This window comes from Eucalyptus grandis, chromosome 11 (assembly GCF_016545825.1).
Source record: "Eucalyptus grandis isolate ANBG69807.140 chromosome 11, ASM1654582v1, whole genome shotgun sequence".
NCBI lineage: Eukaryota > Viridiplantae > Streptophyta > Magnoliopsida > Myrtales > Myrtaceae > Eucalyptus > Eucalyptus grandis.
The window spans coordinates 524,459-543,547 of NC_052622.1; the positions used below are offsets into that span (position 1 = coordinate 524,459).

At 39.3% G+C, this 19,089-nt stretch overlaps 2 protein-coding genes across 2 annotated transcripts; both read right to left on the reverse strand.

Moving 5' to 3' along the window:
* Positions 1–452: 452 nt before the first annotated feature.
* Positions 453–6,369, reverse strand: LOC104424322 (DEAD-box ATP-dependent RNA helicase 7). Its single transcript, XM_010036693.3, has 14 exons — positions 5,696–6,369; positions 4,877–5,011; positions 4,656–4,796; positions 4,445–4,556; positions 3,865–3,935; positions 3,571–3,725; positions 3,348–3,459; positions 2,264–2,365; positions 2,109–2,169; positions 1,854–2,022; positions 1,684–1,780; positions 1,454–1,548; positions 1,174–1,307; positions 453–1,011 (listed from the first exon to the last, which is right to left on the reverse strand). The coding sequence occupies exons 1-14, from the start codon at positions 6,215–6,217 to the stop codon at positions 803–805; spliced, it is 2,115 nt and encodes a 704-aa protein (XP_010034995.2). The 5' UTR covers positions 6,218–6,369; the 3' UTR covers positions 453–802.
* A 2,500-nt stretch (positions 6,370–8,869) lies between these two features.
* Positions 8,870–10,956, reverse strand: LOC104424323 (CDGSH iron-sulfur domain-containing protein NEET). Its single transcript, XM_010036694.3, has 2 exons — positions 10,615–10,956; positions 8,870–9,236 (listed from the first exon to the last, which is right to left on the reverse strand). Exons 1-2 carry the CDS (start codon positions 10,845–10,847, stop codon positions 9,128–9,130), a joined length of 342 nt encoding a protein of 113 aa, XP_010034996.2. The 5' UTR covers positions 10,848–10,956; the 3' UTR covers positions 8,870–9,127.
* Between the last annotated feature and the right edge of the window lie 8,133 nt (positions 10,957–19,089).

Consider the following 19,089-nt stretch of genomic DNA (forward strand, 5'->3'; position numbering starts at 1 on the left):
CATTGCTGGAGCTGACATATATAAATCGCGAGTTTAGTCAAACGGGAATTTCATTTCCCCAAAAAGCAAAATGACCTGAATGTCCAATGGACGGAATTGACATCTCATTTCGATTGGAATGCAAGTCATTTTGATGCTTCACGTTTCACATCTAAGTATTCCATTCTCAAGAAATATAACCGAATTTGACCATTTTCTTTCTTTAATACGAAACGCATCAAAAGAGCACATTGCCAGACCATGGATTTTAGTATGTTTCACTAACACAAAACTGACATAAAAGCCATACGTTGACACAAAACTGTAACGGATTAGTTTTACCAACGTGAGGTTCATCATTTAGAACTCCAACCTTGGAACTAGCATGGGTAGATCGAATTACAAGGTGAGATCAAAAATTGTAGGCTGGCAAGAGCATTATTGCAGTTCCACCGTTAAAAAGCACAAAAAAGTAGGAAACAACTCTTATATTGAACTGATCAAGAATATATACTCAAGCGTACAACTCACAATTGCAACAAAAACAAAAAATTAGAAAGGTGGAGGCATCATCAAAGCGCCCCCACAAAAAATTAGGAAAAAAAAAACAAAGTTGACTTGAGAAATTATACCAAAATATATTAGAAAACTATGGGACCACGGTACCAGATAGTTTATCCTACGGTGGGTCATCCGTTACAGACGCTTGAGGCTACGTTCGTAAAATCATAAAATCAGCCAAAATTTCTGCATCAACATAAAGTGATGCCTTCTTTTATTCTGGAAAGCTCCGACACCAAGAGACTGGCTGCAGATTACTTTATCACCTTCTATAATTGCCACGGCCTCTCCCGCCAAAGCCACCAGAAAACCGACCATTCCTTTGGCCAGAAAAACCACCACCACCCCTACCACCATAGCCACCACGACCACCCCCGCCGCCAAATCTTCCCCCTCTTGATTGCTCTCTCTCCTGGAGACGCGGCAATGTTTTTACCACCTCTAAGCTTACATTCGCTGCATTCTCCTGACCTGCCATCCGGACAAGGGGAAAGAAATATCAGAATCAATCATTTTCTACACTAGGCTGCTTAATTCACAACATTCTCTACTAAAATAAGAGAAAAATCTATGGAAAGTATGCATAAAGTGTAGCATCACTTAGGAGCCTGATGAGTTCTGTAGTTTAAGTACCAGCAAGGAAAGTATCTAGATCTTCAGCTGCCACATCAAATACAACGCCATTTCCATCAGCTGTGAGAGTAAGACCCTTCACAGACTCTACTTTGTCTTCAGGCAAGAATCTCCTCAAGACACCGAAAGCAAACCTAAAATCAAAGCCACACATAAGCCCAGCATCAGATCAGGTGAGAATAGAATACAATACCAAAGCTAGAAGGGGGCCATCCCCCACATCCACACAATATCTGCAAAGCAGTACAACTATTTGCCAACAGAGATCTTGCATACTTACGAAGGTGTATAAATGGGCCTTCCAGCCTCAAGAAGTAAGGTTACATGGTTTTCAAGTGACGAAAGCAGTGATCTGCTCTTTATTTCACTATAACCCTGAAAATAGGAAAAGTACAGATTATATCTGTTAAATAACCGAAGAAAGAAGGAAAAGAGATGCATGTCCAGGAAGTGCAATAAAAGAAATCAGATTTGTTGAAGTAACAAGAGGCGAGTGGAAAATAAACTTACAGAAGCCTTAGCAAGAGCCTTTGCAAGTAATTCAACTGCTGACATGCCTGATGTGTTCAGTAGTTGCTCGGCTGCAGATTTGAATGCCGGAATAACACTGCGTTTTGGAGGATATTAGCATCTCGTTATAGGTGATGATTCAGCTTCTCAGCAAAAAGAATTGACTGTACCTATCAGAAATTTGTGTTATTGATTCTGCAGCTTCAACACCAGCAGCTTGAGCAACATCACTTGGCTGCGGAGCAGCGATGTGTTCAAATTTTACACCAGACTCTCTTTCAATCTTAGATACATTTGCCCTTCTTGGATCGTACAGCATGACAGCTACTCCAGTATTGCCTAGAAAACAACATTGCCCTCAGCATCTGGCAGGCTACAGAAATAACAAACCTATGGAAAATGCAGGATTCAAGTTGAATAATTACCAGCTCTCCCTGTGCGTCCAGATCTGTGAATATATGCTTCAACATCACGTGGAGGCTCGCACTTAACAGAAAAAAAGGCCAACTATCAGCACGACTGCATTAAAATAAACTAAAATAAAATAAAAGCAAATCAAAACATACCACATACAGCATACCTGGATAATTAACTGGACATCATTGATGTCCAATCCTCGTGCCGCCACATTCGTGGCCACTAATATCATAAACTTGCCAGACCTGAAACCAGCAAGTGTAACCTGCACTCAAGAAGCAAAGTTTAAGCAAGGAAAAGCATGTCGTGCATCAATTAAGAGGCAAAAAAGGTTTCAGCCTTTTTAATATATATGGTCATTGGTAGCCATTCTGAGCATGTATCTGGATGGCCTTTTACATTTTGTTTTTGCTTAATATAAACATTGTGGCTTGCACACACTTCTTTTAAATCTGAAACTCTTGAACTCATCACAAACACTCAAGTATCAACACATAAATTCAGAAATAATTTATCCATAGTATTTCCCAAATTCAAATAATATTTTAAATTTTGGCAGGAAGTACTTTTCTCTTTTGCTTGAGTGTAACCAAACATGCCCAAGAGTGTGAGAGTTAATTTCTAGAAATACTTGCATACGCGAAACCAGAAAACAAGTGACATACAAGGAATGCATCACTTAAAACAGATAGGTCCTGCAAATTAACAAAAGAATATTGTTTCCACAGTCATGATGCCAGACCTACCAATGAATTAGATCCAAAGACAAATACCCATAATTCATTCTATTGAAGCCTAGACCTGTGCATTTATCACTTGAAAATCTGAGGGTAGGTACCCCACTAAAAGCATCAGCCACCTTTACTCTCTGAAAATAGTTTATAATGAAAGGGAATTTTTTGCTACAGACCAATCTCTTTGCCTCTGGATGTAACATTTATTACTTTAATCATTTATACCTTGTGAAACCACCACACATCAATATATCAGCACTCTCCAAGAAAATGAACTTCTAGGCAAACTAGGTTGGTTGACTTGATTAAGATAGTAAGGAGCTCGCACAACATTGTCACCCGCTAAATGTGGTTGACAACTGGAAAGCAGGTAAACCAACTATTCCTAGTCATGTAATTTAGTATAGTAAACCATGCCCTCTCTTCTCTGTTCATCTCCTCTTCAGTGTGTTACAACATTATTACTTTTACGTGTATTAGTATCTATAAAGATTCTGCACATTCATCATTTACCTCTCGCTGGGATTGCTGTATGTCTCCATGCAAGGGCCGTGCTCCAGGCAACAATCCCGAAAGTTGAGAAGCACATTCCTTTGTCTCGGTAAAAATTATGGTACGGCCTCCACTAAAGAAAATCCAACCAGAGAAGAAAGTTTAAAAAGTGTATATTGTCAAGTAAATCTCGTAACTAACCAAAGAGCACAGCACTAAAGAAATGGAAATTGAAACAACTAACCTGCTGTAACAGCGTATTATGTCTGGGATAAGCTGAGGTCTAGCTGCACTTGTACAAGGAATGACAATATGCCTAACATTGGTGCTGGCCTTCATTTTCTCATTACCTACTAGATCTATAGTTCTCTTGTTCTGTTTAAGGAACCTGGAAGAAATCTGGAAATGCAAAGTTGTGGTATCAGGAAAAGTTGGGTGAAGATGAGTTGGCACAACAGCAAATAAGGAAAACCAAACACTGACAACCAAGATACAAATTCAGAACAACAAAACAATTTTGCCAGATTGAGTTACATACACCCTTCACCCAGTCTGGTAAGGTTGCGCTAAAGAGCAGCGTCTGAACTTTACTTGTATCCTTCACCTTGCCTGCGAGAACCAGAAGAATTGAAGGATAAGTATATCCACATCTATCACCAACGTGGTTAAATCAAAAAAATCACAAAATTGAGACAGTAATTCTCCAAATAATTCAGGAAACTATCGATTTTCAAACTGCAACTTTGATAATGCCTTATGTAAACCTACTCAGACAAGCCTCGAACAAAGGAATAGCAATATTGGTTTGAGCCCCTCTTAATGTATGCACAGAAAGAGATATCTTACATGTAGTAGAGAATTTTTTTTTTTTTTTTTTTTTTTTTGGGTCAGTGTAGTAGAGAATTTAAAAGGCACAAAAAGAAAATAAAGATCTTGCTCTTAAAAAAAAAAGATTTAACATCTCTTGTTTAAAAGTTCTAAGCTGCATGATGCTGAAACTGAAACCTGTTTTCAAATTTCAAAAAACAACATTACTAAAAGTAATTGCGATTGCAATAAATAAGTGGAGCATATTTCCACCAGAAACTTCATAGTGAAAAAAATTTGAACACACGCACCAAGAATTAGCTCCACATCTTCAACAAAACCCATCCTTAGCATTTCATCAGCCTCATCAAGGACACGGAAGGTTAAAGAGCTCAAGTCAATATTTCCCCTCTCAATGTGGTCCTGCCACAAGATGTAACAAATAAGATCAATGCTGTGAACATGACCATTATTCCCAGCGGGTGAAAGAAAACCAAATAAGCTTCCAATTCAATGAATTACTTTCACACGGCCAGGTGTTCCAATTACTATATCAACCCCTCTCCTCAGATGGCTCTCCTGAGCATGATAGGGTGCTCCACCATACAAACAACATGATGTTAAGCCCACTGCTCCACCATATACTTCAAAATCAGAGAACACCTAAAATAATAGAGTAAAAGATGTCAAACATCTATCTCTGCAAAGAGATGAGATTACTTCCATGAGCTTGATTGCTTTACCTGCTTGGCCAATTCCCTAGTAGGTAGAAGCACCAAAACACTTGGTGGCCTACCATATCCTGTCTTCCTTGAGGTTTTTGCAGGCCCATTCGTCAGAGATTCCAAAAGGGGCAAGACAAAAGCTAGAGTTTTGCCCTGTTACAATTCGCACAGTGAACAAGGTGATAATCAGTGCTAAAAAATTAAAACCCATCAACTACAGAAAGAGCAAACAGTTGAAAAACTCCTGTTCCTAGCAGCCAATCACCTTTAAAAAACTTGAAAAGCAACTGCGGCCAAACAGTCTTCACACACTTTTAGTTTTTATATCCCAAATGACACCAGTGAACTAATGTACAGATGACTCTGCCACAAACTTAAAGGTTTAGCTAGCCGTTGGTTTTTCAGTCGAATTATTAGCTGAAAGTTCGAATGCCCGAAAAGATCAGCCGGAATTTGTTTTTTACAATTACAATCACGGGCTGAAATACAGGGAAATAGGACCGGAAATACACGAGAGGCACTTCATGAACCAATTGCATTGTGCTATACTCTACACTATAATTGCATCTACACTATAATTGCATCGTGCCTCGGCAGTGATAACACAATATTCACCAAGCTCACAAATCAACCATTCACTGCTCGTAGAGCAGATAGAACATATTTTCTCTTTTCAAAGATGTCAGCTTAGTGACCCTTTTCCACCATCACACACTATCATTACTCCAAGTCCAGACCATTCAATTCTCTAACTGTCTGTTAATATTAGCAGATTTCAAATAAGCACGCGACCACAAACATGTCAATCCTACGAAATTCGAATAAGAAATTTTATACCTGACCAGTGCGGGCACGGCCGACCAAATCAGTCCCATCGAGGACGATATCAAACGTCATGGCCTGAATGGGGAACAAAGCCTCGATCTTATTGTCCTTCAGCTTCAACCTCAGGCTGTCCGAGATCCTGAAATTCGACACGGCGTTGGGGTTCTCCTCCTGAGCCACCTCATCGTCGCCGTCGCTCAGCTTTGCCTTCTTCTTCTTCCCCTTCAAGTTCTCGGGGTCGACCAGCTCGGAGCTGGTCTCGCTCTTATCGTCATCATCGTCCTCGCGCAGCTCCAACGCCTTCCTCTTCTTCTCCTTCTTCGCATCCTCCTGATGCTCCAGGACCTTCGGCTGCTTGGATTCGGAGCTCTTGCCGCCGCTCTTCTTTTCCTTCTTGTGCTTCTTGTCCGACGCCGGAGACTCGAAGCCGCCGTCGGCCTCGAGCTGGACCTTCACCTTCATCTTCTTCTCTTTGCTTTTGCTTTTGGAGTTGTCGGGGGACTGAACTGAATCGGAGACAACTATCGAAGGCATCGATGAAGCTGTCAACTGGCAGGAACGGCGAGAGGAGTTTGAAGGGCGGGGGCGGGTTTTGTCCTCTCTTCTCTTCTCCTGCTTGGAGAATGGTGTGGCGGTGAGCAGCAGAAGCAGGAGAAAGAGAAGGAGAGGGACAAAGAGGAGAGGAGTCGAGAGTTAGGGTTTTATGATTATATGGCGTTGCCGGTTGAGCGAGTTCTGGCCGTTGGATGGTGGAGGGAACTTGAAATCGACGCCCGCCGTTGGATGGGAATATTCTAGGCCCCGGAGCCAGCGATCCGCTTCGAAAAATCTGGAATGTGACGTCGTTTTGCCCGACTCACGCCGTCTCCCTTTTTCGGTCCAAGACTTTTCAAGCGCTTCCCTCTTGCTGAGGAAATACCTAAAAACCTCGCCTGTTTTTCTGGGGTTACCTCTTTTAATTACCTCCTAATCGTTGGGCAAGTTTCGCTGCTGCTCCTTTAGGGTTGTCCTTTTCATTTATGTTTTTTTCTTGTAAACCCGTGCGCATCCAATTACACACAAAACATTTTTGCAAACGACACCCAAAAACCCTAATTTTACTCACAAAAAACACCCAACCACCCCATCACCTCCATCCCGCCTCCACCACCCCATCGATGTCACATGATGTCGCCACCCGCCATCGTCAAACTTGCCTCTCTATTCTCTTGACAAAACTTATTAGGATCTTACCATCACCACCGGTGGCATCGCCAAATCTGGGCTTTGGAATTTCATATCAATGATGCAAAAGCTCATATCCCAGTTGCAACTGGTAAGAGAGACAATGGAGCCTTGCGGAGTTTGTTTCGAGGATGGGTTGCTGTTGAAACAGCAGCTACTCTAAATCCTTTATTGTTTTTTATCTTTCTAAAGTGATCATATGTCTCACGAGGATCTAGATATGAAGCAACTTTTCCTTCCATACTTAATCCTAACATGAAAAATTCGTTTTATGAGATTAGAGTAAAAAAGGAACGATGATCAATAAAGAAAACAAAAATGAAATACTATGAGATTGCATGCAACTTATATCGACAAAATTATGTATTGCCTCCAAATTTCTAGGTATATTGCAAATTGCCTCTTAACATTTCATATTTGCAATGTTCTTCTCAAATTTTAGAAATTGATTGCATGTCTCTTAATTTTGATTTTGACCAACTCTTGCTACAAGCCCCTACTGTGTAACAACACTGGTTATGGAATGCAAATTCATCGTATAAGTACGCACATATGAAAAGAGTACAAGAATAGTTTTAAAGGTACATTCTATGTGAGAGCAATTCTAACTAAAGTTCTAATGACAAGCCAATTGAAGTCAACATAAAATGCACATTGTTATATAGTTTTAAAATGTATTTTTGAATAGTCTATAATTTTTTCCCCATATATAGATAATATGTGCTTGTACATTCCACAACTAGTAATATGGTTAAATACGTGAGAAATCTTTGAGTGGAGTGAAGGGCACATTGTCACATTTTTCAATGTATTTAGGAGTAACTTGCAATAAGTGAAACGTTTGGAAATGACTAGTTACAATCCTAAAACTCGACAGGCAAAATGTAATTCTTCCATCCAAACAAAAAGAAAATGTAATTCTTCCCAACGTATACCTCGGAGATGGACGAGCTCGTTGATGTGCGGATCGCGTGAGAATATCGATACCTCATAACTAAAAAGTAATAGAAAAAAAAGAAAAGAAAGGTAGTGTTCTTACTAGGCCTAACTGGATGAATCAAGCCCAAAAAGTAAACTAACTTGCTCGATCCCGCTGATTTGAGACCTTAGGCCTGGCAGATCTAGCAAGCTGCAGGCCCAAGATAAGCTCCGACGCCCAGGTCTAAATAAAAGGACAGACCATAACTTCATCGACGAACAAAAATACCTCTGCGTACAAGTTTCCTTTCTCCTCATACCAACGGCTCAGGTAATCTCAAAGCAGCAAATTAGCTATCTAGGGACAGAGAAAGCTCTGCACACAAAATAATGACGAATTAGGTGTGAGTTTTTCTCAGCAATAAGATGTGAGATTTTCTCGGTAATCTCCAAGCAAAAGAACATTTTCCCTCTTGCTCCATGATAGCTGACCACCAAATCCAACCTTAATCAACAGCAACATAAAAGCAATTACACCAGAGGACAACAGCAAAAGTGATGCTAGTTTCATTCTTAACCCCCGTGGTACATCCTTGAAAGAGCCTTGGATGTGTGCAGAGAAATCGTGTCCATGGACTGATGAGCTTCAGACTGATTCTCTTAGAACAGAATGGTATTTCTAACTCAGATAACCATAGCCAGGGGTATTACTTCCATTTGAGTTTGGGAACCCAGTTTGGCCAAAGTTCCAGCAGGCAACAAGGAAAGCAACAAGGAAGAGGTGCTTGCAGCTCGCTAAATGGAGTCGAATGATATCAAAGAGTAGATTCGATAATTCTATCGATTTGATAAATGTGCATCATGGGTAAAGGCATCATAGATATCAAGAACGTAAAACTTAATTACATTAACCACGAGACTAACCCATGTAGGAGAGATACATGCAAGATTAAAGAGAAAAAGTACCATTACAAGAGGGCACAAATCATCAATTGAAAGGGTCTCAAAATCTATAGAGGGCCATCGGATGAGGGAATATGGGAATAATAGCGGGGTGACACTCCAGCTTCAAAAGTCATAGCATAAATAATTATGCAAACAAACTTGGGAAAGAAAACATCAACTACACGATGGATGAAACCTTAAAGATCCATTTACGCAAACAATTCTTTTAGTTTATTCATTAGCGGAGCAGCAACTCAATATGTTCCGTAGCACGACAGACAAAATTCACTGCACACATGCTCAAAGTTCAGACTATCAGCTTAACATGCCAAATTAGCCATTTGAATACAGTACAATCTACTCTTTTGGCTTCTTCAGCAGCAAAGGACCAACATTGTCCCCGGTAGCTTTGTTGTGCTTCACATGGCTCCCATCACAGAGGGGGAAAGTACCAGACCTCCAGCATCTGCAATCAAGTTCAAAAACAGAGAAAGCACGAGATGAGTTACAATATGAGACATCTTACAACAGAAGCCATATATCATAACTAATTTAGACAGCATGATTCAGCCCAAGTATGTATACAAGTTCTTTAGTTCACATATCACCAGTAAAAGCAAGAAATTCTCAGACATTGCTTCGACCAATTATCTGTGAACTGACACGGAGCAATAAACTCACCTAATTCCTAGTCACTAATCCATCATGCACAAGTGTCACAACCAATCCAAGAGCATATGCAGGAAAGTACTATACTAAACCGATCCTCCTTCTGAGCAAAAGAAATTGATATCATAACGAGGATGCATCATGCTAAAATTGTCGCTTCCATTTGAAGCAGATTTCTCGACTTCATCGAGATATGACTTAATATTCACCGGATGAAATTATTGAATTTCTATAAACAATGCCAATAGAGTCCATTCGGATCAATTGATCTTAAGTCTTCACATTAGATGGTTTAATGCAGTATACTCTGCCCTTAGACTCCCAAGAGAAGTCCTTCATACTGTAAATCGAGAAGGTAAATTCCCCCTCATTCCATAACGGTATAGAGATAATTAAACCGATAAGGAAGATTGAAATTTCTCCCTTTGTTTCCTCTTACAACTGCAACCGAATTCAATAATGCTGTCCATCCTCACACCCATTTCCATCCATCCACCCCACATTCCACTCCCACGTACCAAATGCACCTCCAGAGTATGCTTTATCCCCATTCCAGAAAAGGATCCCGCACTTGAGTAATTAAGTACAAGATAGCAACAACACCATTCACCAGCCATTCATCAATGCAGACGAAGAAAATGCTTCCATTTCATTTTCCGAATTAGTCAAGTCTTTCATCCACGTGTAATGAGCAACCAGCATGTAGCAGGGGAAACGTAATCATTCCAAGTTGGTTAAAAGCGCTACACTATCTTACCAGAACAGACCCATTGTCCCACCACTGAATAAAGCAAAATGGCCTCATCCTTTAGCTCAAGACATAGCTAATCTCGGTGAAAGAACAAACATGCGAAGTCTATCTTTCATCAGGTCACGTACAAAGTCGGATTATAACTCCCTCCCACGTCTTTCTGTGATGTAATTAACTCGGACAGTTAGAATGAATCGGGGCAATTTCCTCTCTCTTGCAAGGGCCGACTCAAGTGGGAGGTTTCATTCACAATCAGCCAACCCCAGTGTCGGAACAGGTCCACGAGAGTAACTGCTAATCACTAGCCTCGTCCAGGAACAATTCCAATGCACTCGCACATAATCAATCATACTCCAAAAGCGACGAAAGCGAAACGAACTCGAAACGGCGAGCTTCAAAATCGGAAGCCACGTCGGCGACCTACCTGCAGTAAGCAGTGAGGGGCTTCGAGAGCTCGGACACGACGACGGAGTCCACGACCTTATCCTCGCTCTTCCTGATCTCGGGGTTTATGGCCTGAACCTCCGCCCTCACCGACACCACCCGCCTCGTCCTCGCTCTCTCGGCCGCGCCGGCGAATCCTCCGCCCCTGCTCCGCCTCGGCGCCGCCGCCGGTGACGAGAGCCCTACGCCCGCCAGATTAAAAATCGACGCCATGGACGATGAGCTCGAGCGACGGACGGCTGGGAAGTGGGAACTGCTTTTCTTTTTTCTTTTTCCGAAGGTTGAGAAATTAGTTGGGAGGCAAGAACTTGTGGCGACCACGCTTCTTTGGATGGGGGCGTTGCCGATGGGCGATCGAGTAGATGAAAGCGGCGACACGTGTCGACTCTAGGAGCGTAGCGAGTCGCAAAAGGTTAGGACAAAAATGCGATTCCATCGTCGTGGCCCAGGGGACCAGTCCGTGCTCATGGGCTTTTCGTTGGAGTTAAAGCCCAATTGATGTTTTTGACGAAAAAGAGAGAGACCAACGAGGAGGCCCGCGGGAACAAAATGGTTCCTTCACTTTGGGGGATTTCCACGTCATTGTGGATCCAAAAGATCTGACGATAATCCACGGCCCATAATATCGACGATAACCGGCTCTTCAAAGAAAGATCGCTGAAGAAAAGGTATTGCAGCCTTTTGGAAAATACCAGCTACGCATCTGTTAAAAGCCTATTCTACAATTTGAGGCGAAAGAGAAAGAAATACTTTTCAATATAGAAAAGTCATTACTCGCGTCCTACGCGGTTAAATTCTTTTTTATATGAAAACTTACCGGTGACGTAAATAAGTTAGTGGTCATACTCCCTTTCTCACTTTTTTTTGTATTAAATTCTAATTCATAGTTAATGAATATTGCTTTTCTACGGAGAAGTTAAGAGAAGTTAAGGGAGTACGTGACAACTGTTTATTTCTGTTTCGGAAACAATTTTTCTATTCCAGACTTGTTGCTAGAATATAAACCCGTTTGATAAACTTATTCCGTTTTTCTATTTCTATAATAGATTTCTATTCCATAAATAGGTTTTGTTTGAATATAAATCATAAATATAAATTTTCTACTTCTCTATTTCTTGAACAGAAATGAGAAATAAAAAAATTTCTCATCGTTTGTCAACCGATCCTTCATCCGTTGTCGCCGACACCTTCCGTCGGTCGCCAGCCCCCGCTGGTCACCAGCCGCCATCACCGCTAGTCACCAGTCGCTGCCCGTCACCACCACCGTCCGAATGAAATAAATTTTATATCGTTATCAAACGAATTTATATTTTTAGAGTATAAATTTTGTATCGTTATCAAACAGTTATTTTTGCTTTGAAACTCCTCTAGAAATAGAAATAGAAAAATATATTTATGTTTCATAAACTATTTATGGAACAAAATGATTTTCATGCGCTCCCTAAGTGTCTACACATGTCTTACTCGCTATGTCATAATAGTCGTCACGTGCGCCCTAAGTGTCTACACATGTCTTACTCGCTATATCTAATTGTTTTTTACAAAGATACCCTCCTATTTAAGTGTTTTGTTGTTTTGATTTCTCGAGGGGATAAAATTGAATATGATAAATTATAAAATCTAGAGAGATTTACTATGTTCCATCCACTCTTTAATTGATCTTAGTAATAAATTTCCTTACACCTCGCTTCGAGAATTGAAAATATCGTTTTCAAGTTTAGATTTGTTCATTTGAAATATGAATTATTCTACTTCAATTTTATTTACTTATTTTTTTTCTCTCTATTTTTTATTCCTTCCATCGTTCCTTAATAGTTTTTTAGATAATAAAATACTGATATACCTAAAATATGTAATAAATTTAAATTTCAAATATGTACATGGAATATATTATAAAATGGAAAGAAATTCAAGTATATAAATAAAAATAGGATAAAATAAAGGTGAAAATTATTGTTATTATTTATTTCTTATTTTGGATATTTTAATTCTTACATTAGAATTTACGTGTTATAAGAGGTTTTTCATTTGAGAAAATTAGTTTTTATACCGTTGAGATAAAATATAATATCCACCTATATTCCATCTGGTTATATCCCTCTCGCATTAGACCTCGTCTTACCTTCGACACAAACTAAACACCTTATCCCGTGTCGTGAAGTTATTGTAACTACCAAAGGTTGTCTAGGTATAGCTTTGAATGGAATAATGTGAAATTAGGGACTAGAAAAATAATAAAATGCAAAATTAAGAAGTCAACTATTTATTTTCCATAAAGAATCTTGAATCTTGACTTGAAAAAATTTATAAATTATCCTTGGAAATGCAAGAACCAACTTCATCCCTGCATTTAATGAGAATTTTAAAATGGTCCGCTCATATTTAAATTGTGAATTCTCCTATGGAATCATTCCGTTGAGTAGGAAATGAAAATAAACCGTGCACACGCATGACATGAGCTTGAAAACTAATGATTAGTTAAATAATAACTATCTTTTATGGAGTTGCGAGTTTGATTTGTATCTATCCTGCCAAGCATAAATTTTTGAGATGCAAGTGTAACAGACCGATCGTTTGGAATCAAGATCATGCGGCAACATAGACTTCCTCGGATCAATGAAGCACCTAAACAAAGCCTTTCTTGCGATGGATCACTCACTTGCTCACCCAAGTTGCATAGAGAGAAAATCTAAAAAAAGAAATTCTAGGAAATGATACTTTATATTGCTTAAATAGTTAATACAAACAAGAAGGGGGAGCTCTCTTGTTTATATAATAAGTCCTTTTTACAATCATCGATCAACATTGGATAGAGTATATGCGATTGCATCTCCCTATCTACTAATTACTGATATTTGTATTGAGAAAAGTTTAGAATATGGCACATTTGCCGTATTGTGCCATCCTTGAGAATGTTTTGGAAATCTTAGGCGACATTGGACAATCTTTTTCGATCAAACACTGTCCTTTGGTTTGCAAACCTCGAGACTGTGACACAAGCATCTCAATGGGATTGTGAGGATGAGCTTGCTAATCTCAAACTCCTAGAACGCTAATCGCACGAAATGGCTGGAACTTAAACTCAACATTTCTCTATGGATGTGAAGCCCTTAGGATAATGGTTTGGAGAGAGTCATCAGCGACCGCCAATTCCACCCTCTCTCGAATAAAAACATACATCAGCAGCAATTGTTTATAGTTACTTGTTAAGCCTGCTTTATTCATTTATTTTGGTTGGAAAGTTTACTTTATTCGAAACTATCCAATTTTTAAAAGTATGCATAATACAAGAATAAATAGTGTATCTAAATTTTGTCAATTTTTTTTTAATCGATTACTTCGCGGGGCTTTCTTATAAACAAAGAAATCATTAAAAAGGGCGTCTTATGGGCATATTTCAACAAAATTCACAAAAAAGAAAAATAAATTTCTTGGTCCGGGTGCAGCGCGTCATGCGCCCGCGTGCCTAACGATGAATACTTTGGTCGGGTTTCACAATGCATTCACGCACAATAACAATAACAAGAGATAATTGCCACGGCCATAATGTTTACATCACCTGTCCTCCCAATATTTCAAACTCTCAATTTGCATTTCCGCCATATGAAATTATTTAATTACTCTCGTGCACGCATAAAATCTATACATAAATCCCTCTCCCGCTCTGTTTTATATACCATTTCTCTCTTCTCACACGCCACTATACATCGATAATTAAAAGTCATTTCACAGCGTTTGAAGCCTAACCACAATGTCAACAACGAGACCCTCGCTCTGGCTCACCACAAATGCCCCTATATCCATGTCTTTGTTTGTGGCGAGCTCATTTGCTATTCGTGATGGTGAATCCACACAAGCTTGACTTGGAGTCCATCAGGTTGGCCTTGAGCACGCGACGGCCATGAGCATTTGGGCCAAGCTTGAGAGCAACGCAATCTCTATGGTAAAAAGCTTAGCCAAGGTGGCCATCACGTTGCTCGACCTCAACCTGGCTTTGAGTTAGCATAGTGACCATGGCCAAACTATGATTTGATGCCGCAATGACCTCTAAAAGGAGTGGCAGCGCTCGTGGTGGAGAGGAGAGACACAGCGGTGTGTGTGATGGACTGAATAAGCCTCTCGAATGAGGGGACAGAGTGTGTATAACCGTTTAGAACATGCACGATAACTATTTGGCTTGTCTATTTTACTATTTTTCTATTCTTGAAAACAAAATTGAAATTGAAACTTATTTGATAATGCAATTTCTTTTTTTTTTTATTTTTGAAATAAATGTTTTGTTCATAAACAGATTTAGGAAAATAAATTAAAAATAATTTTTTATACTTTTTTATCTATTGGACAGAAATGAAAAATAAAAACCTTTCTCACCATAAATGAAGAATAAATTTTGTGCTGTTATTAGGTAAATTTTTGTTTCGAAAATAAAAAATTTATATCGTTATCAAATGCGTATATTTGTTCAAAAATTTGTATAGAGAATGTAATGGCCAGAAATTGATATTTAAAATAGAATTGTTATTATTCATTCTCTTATTTATCCGAGACGTGAAAGATAATTGTAAATTCCTTGTTATGAGGAGTAAAGGTAGGCATGATTTTGGTCACTTCTTCAATAATAATAACTGCATAATGCAAAGGACCTAGAGGGAGTAGCGAGCATAGGGGGCGGGGGGGAGGGAGTTGATAGCCCCTCACGGGTCCTATGATGCGTATCATCAATCCCGTCTTTAATTCCCCTCCCTCTGCAAAGCGCTGGGCCCCACGCCCCCCGCCCCCAATTCTTTTTCGCCCCGTTCCCTCCGTTTCGGTTTCGTGTTGCGTTGGGCTGGCTTGTCCTGATTGTACCGCTGTAATGGGACAACAGCTTTTTTGTCTGGTTACCCCCTCTCGGTTTTACTTTCTCTGCTGACTCTTGACTCTTGACCGCCTGTCAAATTCCCAGGCCAACAGCACCGGCGGACTGGGGAAAATTACGGATCCACCCCACCTCGGAAAGAGACAAAAAATCATCATTCTCCTTACATATGCACAGGGAGGAGGCAAGCTGGTCGTTGAAAATAGGGATATGGTTATCAGAAGCCTTAAGCTTATCATTAAAACACAATAAAATTTTAAAATTTATAAAAAAAATATAATTAGATTCTAAAAATTATCAAATTAGTATAATCGAATACTTTTATTAACTCCATCTATTTAAATTAACGAAAAATATAGATGTAACTTTTTTAATTAAATAAAATAAAAAAACATTTATAAAGAAACACGCATAAAAGGGAGCAAGGACAAGGGCTCATTATCGGAATAGGCTGATGGGGCCTCGGCCAGGTTTGGCGACCCTTACTAACCAAAAACAAAGGCTCGGTGACCCTCACCCACAAATCCGAGCGAGGTTGCTAGCTCCTTGCTCAACTGTGGTGGGCCTTAAGAGGGTTGTTATACTACATTTCAAGTTGTTTATAAAATGTTGTTTTAATTAATATTTTGGTTAAATAAATTAGAATTTAGTCAACATCATCATCTCGAGAGAAAAAAATATTTAAAAAATCATGTTAACATTTTTCATTAATTGAAATGGATGAAGTTAACAAAATAATTCGATTATACCAAATTGACAATTATATGATTTGATTGCACTTTTTATAAGATTTAAGATTTAATTGTACTTTTATGATAAGTTTTAAAATTTATAATGAACATATCGCTTGGAAATTAGAAAAACAAAATACTCTGCAGCAAAAAATTGGCACAATTAACAGAATTGGAAGATTGAAAAATATAAATAATACAAACCATTGTCAAGCCATAGTAACTTATCCCAAACAAGTCCCATGATTAAGCGATTATTAATGAAATGCCGTCAGCGAATGGTGAGAGACACTTGTTAGATAATTAATTGAATTTTTTTTCGCTCGATGAATAATCGTTGAAAGGGATATTGTTTGCAGATATTAATGATGTTTACTTTTTATGGGAACTTGGAATCTCCGGTTAGTCCACGTGGAAATACGGCTCTGGGATAAGACAACCAGAATCTTACTCAATGATTACTTTCCTGCATAATCTGAAATTTTAATTTATTAGAGCACAGCTACCTCTATTTTATATTTTATTTAATAACGAAATGGATGTGAAAAGGACCAGAAAAACAATTAAATTAAAAGAAAAGCAAGCTGACACGATGGAAAGCCAACATCACATCAAGGCCCATATATATATTTTTTTAAGGGATTTTAAATTTAAATACAGGATCACAATCTCTCTCTCCCTCCCTCGGGGCCCACATTCTCGGCTCGGCTGTGGCCGCCTGGCGCCTTCCTCTATCCCTGGCTGACGGCATGCGTCCGGCGATTTTGAGCAAGTCGCCGCCTATCTCCTTCGAGTCTTTTGGGGTGGCTGCGGCTTTATTGTCTTTGTCAGATTCAAGCCGCTATGCGTCGTCCCGGCTGCAATAAGTTTCGCGTCGCGTGGGTCTGCAAGCTGTCTTTTCCGACGAGTTCGTCCGCCGGGACCAGAACAGAAGTCCCGGAAATTCGCGTTTCGCTTTGTCGGGCTTCGGACAAGGCCATGCAAAGCTCACTATCATGACGCGGCACCTGAGGAAAGGAGAAAGTTGCAACGTCGGAAGCAATCTTGCTTATTTAAACACAGTGATTTACTAGTCAACGTGATAAAAATCGTTGTTTTGTAGTTGGGCATTATAAATGCCTCGATTAATGTTCACTGAGTACGTGTGACAGGTTGGATTTTTCTTTTTCTTTTTTTCGTATATTTTCTTTTATATCTCGATACGCTTTTAGCTGATGGGTCAAACACAATGAACAGATGATGAATATAAATAATATCTATATATATATAATCTATCAATTAGAGAAACTGGTTGAGATAAATTAGTTTAAAGAAAATATGGCAATTCCTTATGTCGTTAAGCATGCATTGGGAAACTAAGAGGATCACATTTGAAAGAAGAAAACACGGGAATATAGATTGAGCCGAGGCACTTCGGAAACTTTCTGCGAAATAGTTTTTTGTCCTTTTCCGCATGCAAACATTTCAGTTGCAAATGCTAATTTGATGTACAACGTATCTATGAGAACATGATATAGATGCACTTCGAGGCATTTTCAATGATGCCCGTAAATTCAAGAGAAATATAAAACGGCAAAGAATAAGAAAGTGACAGATATGAATTCATCTTTGTGTATTTTCAATTTTCCTTTGGTCTATTAAAAGACCTAGTGAAGTTAATGAGTGGATTAACAAGTAAGATTCGTGGCCATTCAAACATAACTTTTGATATTGCATTGACCTAACACTATGGACAAAACCTCTCTGGCATATCATATCTTTTGGAACAAATTGTTCCCAAGTATCATGCCATTTGGAACAAAATCAAGCGTTGCCCCATTTCATACAACAAACAAAATTGCATCATCAGTCTAAGTTTGGCTATCCTATTTTTTTCTTCTTCCTTCAAAATTAAGTGTACATAAAAAAAAAAAAAGTATCAAAGAAGATAAAATCAACCATGACATGCAACAAAATCTATTATTTATTTCTCTAGGTATGATTTTACTATCATTGAACGATTGCTCGACAGTTGAAGCTGCGTGAGAGTTAAAGTTAAACTCATTACTGTTCTCTACAATGTAAAAATGTTAACTTCAATTATTCTCGCCACTTGTCCCGACTGCTAGCACCAATAAAGAGGCAAGCTTCATGGGCACTGCATAAAAGAAAAAAAATCATGGTAATTTATAGTTTACCAAGAGCTAAGAAGGTTAGGGTTTGACGAGTGGTTTATAAGATAAGAAAAAGATGACCATGTAGTGGTTTCGAGGTGAAATTAGCCGTTGCGGTAATGCGGAAGCGAGACGGTCTTTTGGCTAGTCTTTAATATAAAAGTGGCAATGAAGGTCGAACTCCCTCCATCATTATTCCCCTAGCGAGCGGCTGTTGCGAGTAGATCAGACGGCTGGGGACGAACCTTACGCTCCCTAGACGGCTTCGATGGAGGGACGTTATTCTACGCTCTATGCTGCATGATCGACGTAGCCCATCCGAGCATATATGTGTCGTTGATTTATCTTTTTCCCATCTTTGTTTAGATAATAAAATTTAAAAATTAAAAAAAAAAAAAAAAAAAAAAAAAGCTGAGAGTACAACAAAGAAGAGACAGCTTTAAACGAACGGGAGCAGCCTCCGTTTAATGCCTGCTGGGCTCCCTGATCGCGCAGCAGTTGTTTCCTCTCTCTTTTTGCTATTTTGCAAATGAATGAATACTTTTTGCGGGGGCAGCAAAATTACGGGCGGCAGCCGGGCGACGCGGAGGCGTGCGAGCCCGGCGCGTGGCGCGTGGCACGTGGTCCGTTACGGGGAGGAAGGGAATGGATATCCGAAAAGAGAAATGATGTGATAATAATTTTGATCTAGTATGAAAATAATAAATAATTTC

What these genes read in the sequence shown, in the direction of transcription:
- LOC104424322 (XM_010036693.3), bottom strand. Translation starts at nt 6,217, where the DNA reads ATGCCTTCGATAGTTGTCTCCGATTCAGTTCAGTCCCCCGACAACTCC. An exon ending in ATGTCCAGTTAATTATCCAG is followed by an intron (nt 2,170 to 2,263) that starts GTATGCTGTATG and finishes TTTTCTGTTAAG; the next exon opens with TGCGAGCCTCCACGTGATGT. An exon ending in TCTAGATACTTTCCTTGCTG is followed by an intron (nt 1,012 to 1,173) that starts GTACTTAAACTA and finishes TCCGGATGGCAG; the next exon opens with GTCAGGAGAATGCAGCGAAT.
- LOC104424323 (XM_010036694.3), bottom strand. Translation starts at nt 10,847, where the DNA reads ATGGCGTCGATTTTTAATCTGGCGGGCGTAGGGCTCTCGTCACCGGCG. An exon ending in CCCCTCACTGCTTACTGCAG is followed by an intron (nt 9,237 to 10,614) that starts GTAGGTCGCCGA and finishes ACTTGATTGCAG; the next exon opens with ATGCTGGAGGTCTGGTACTT.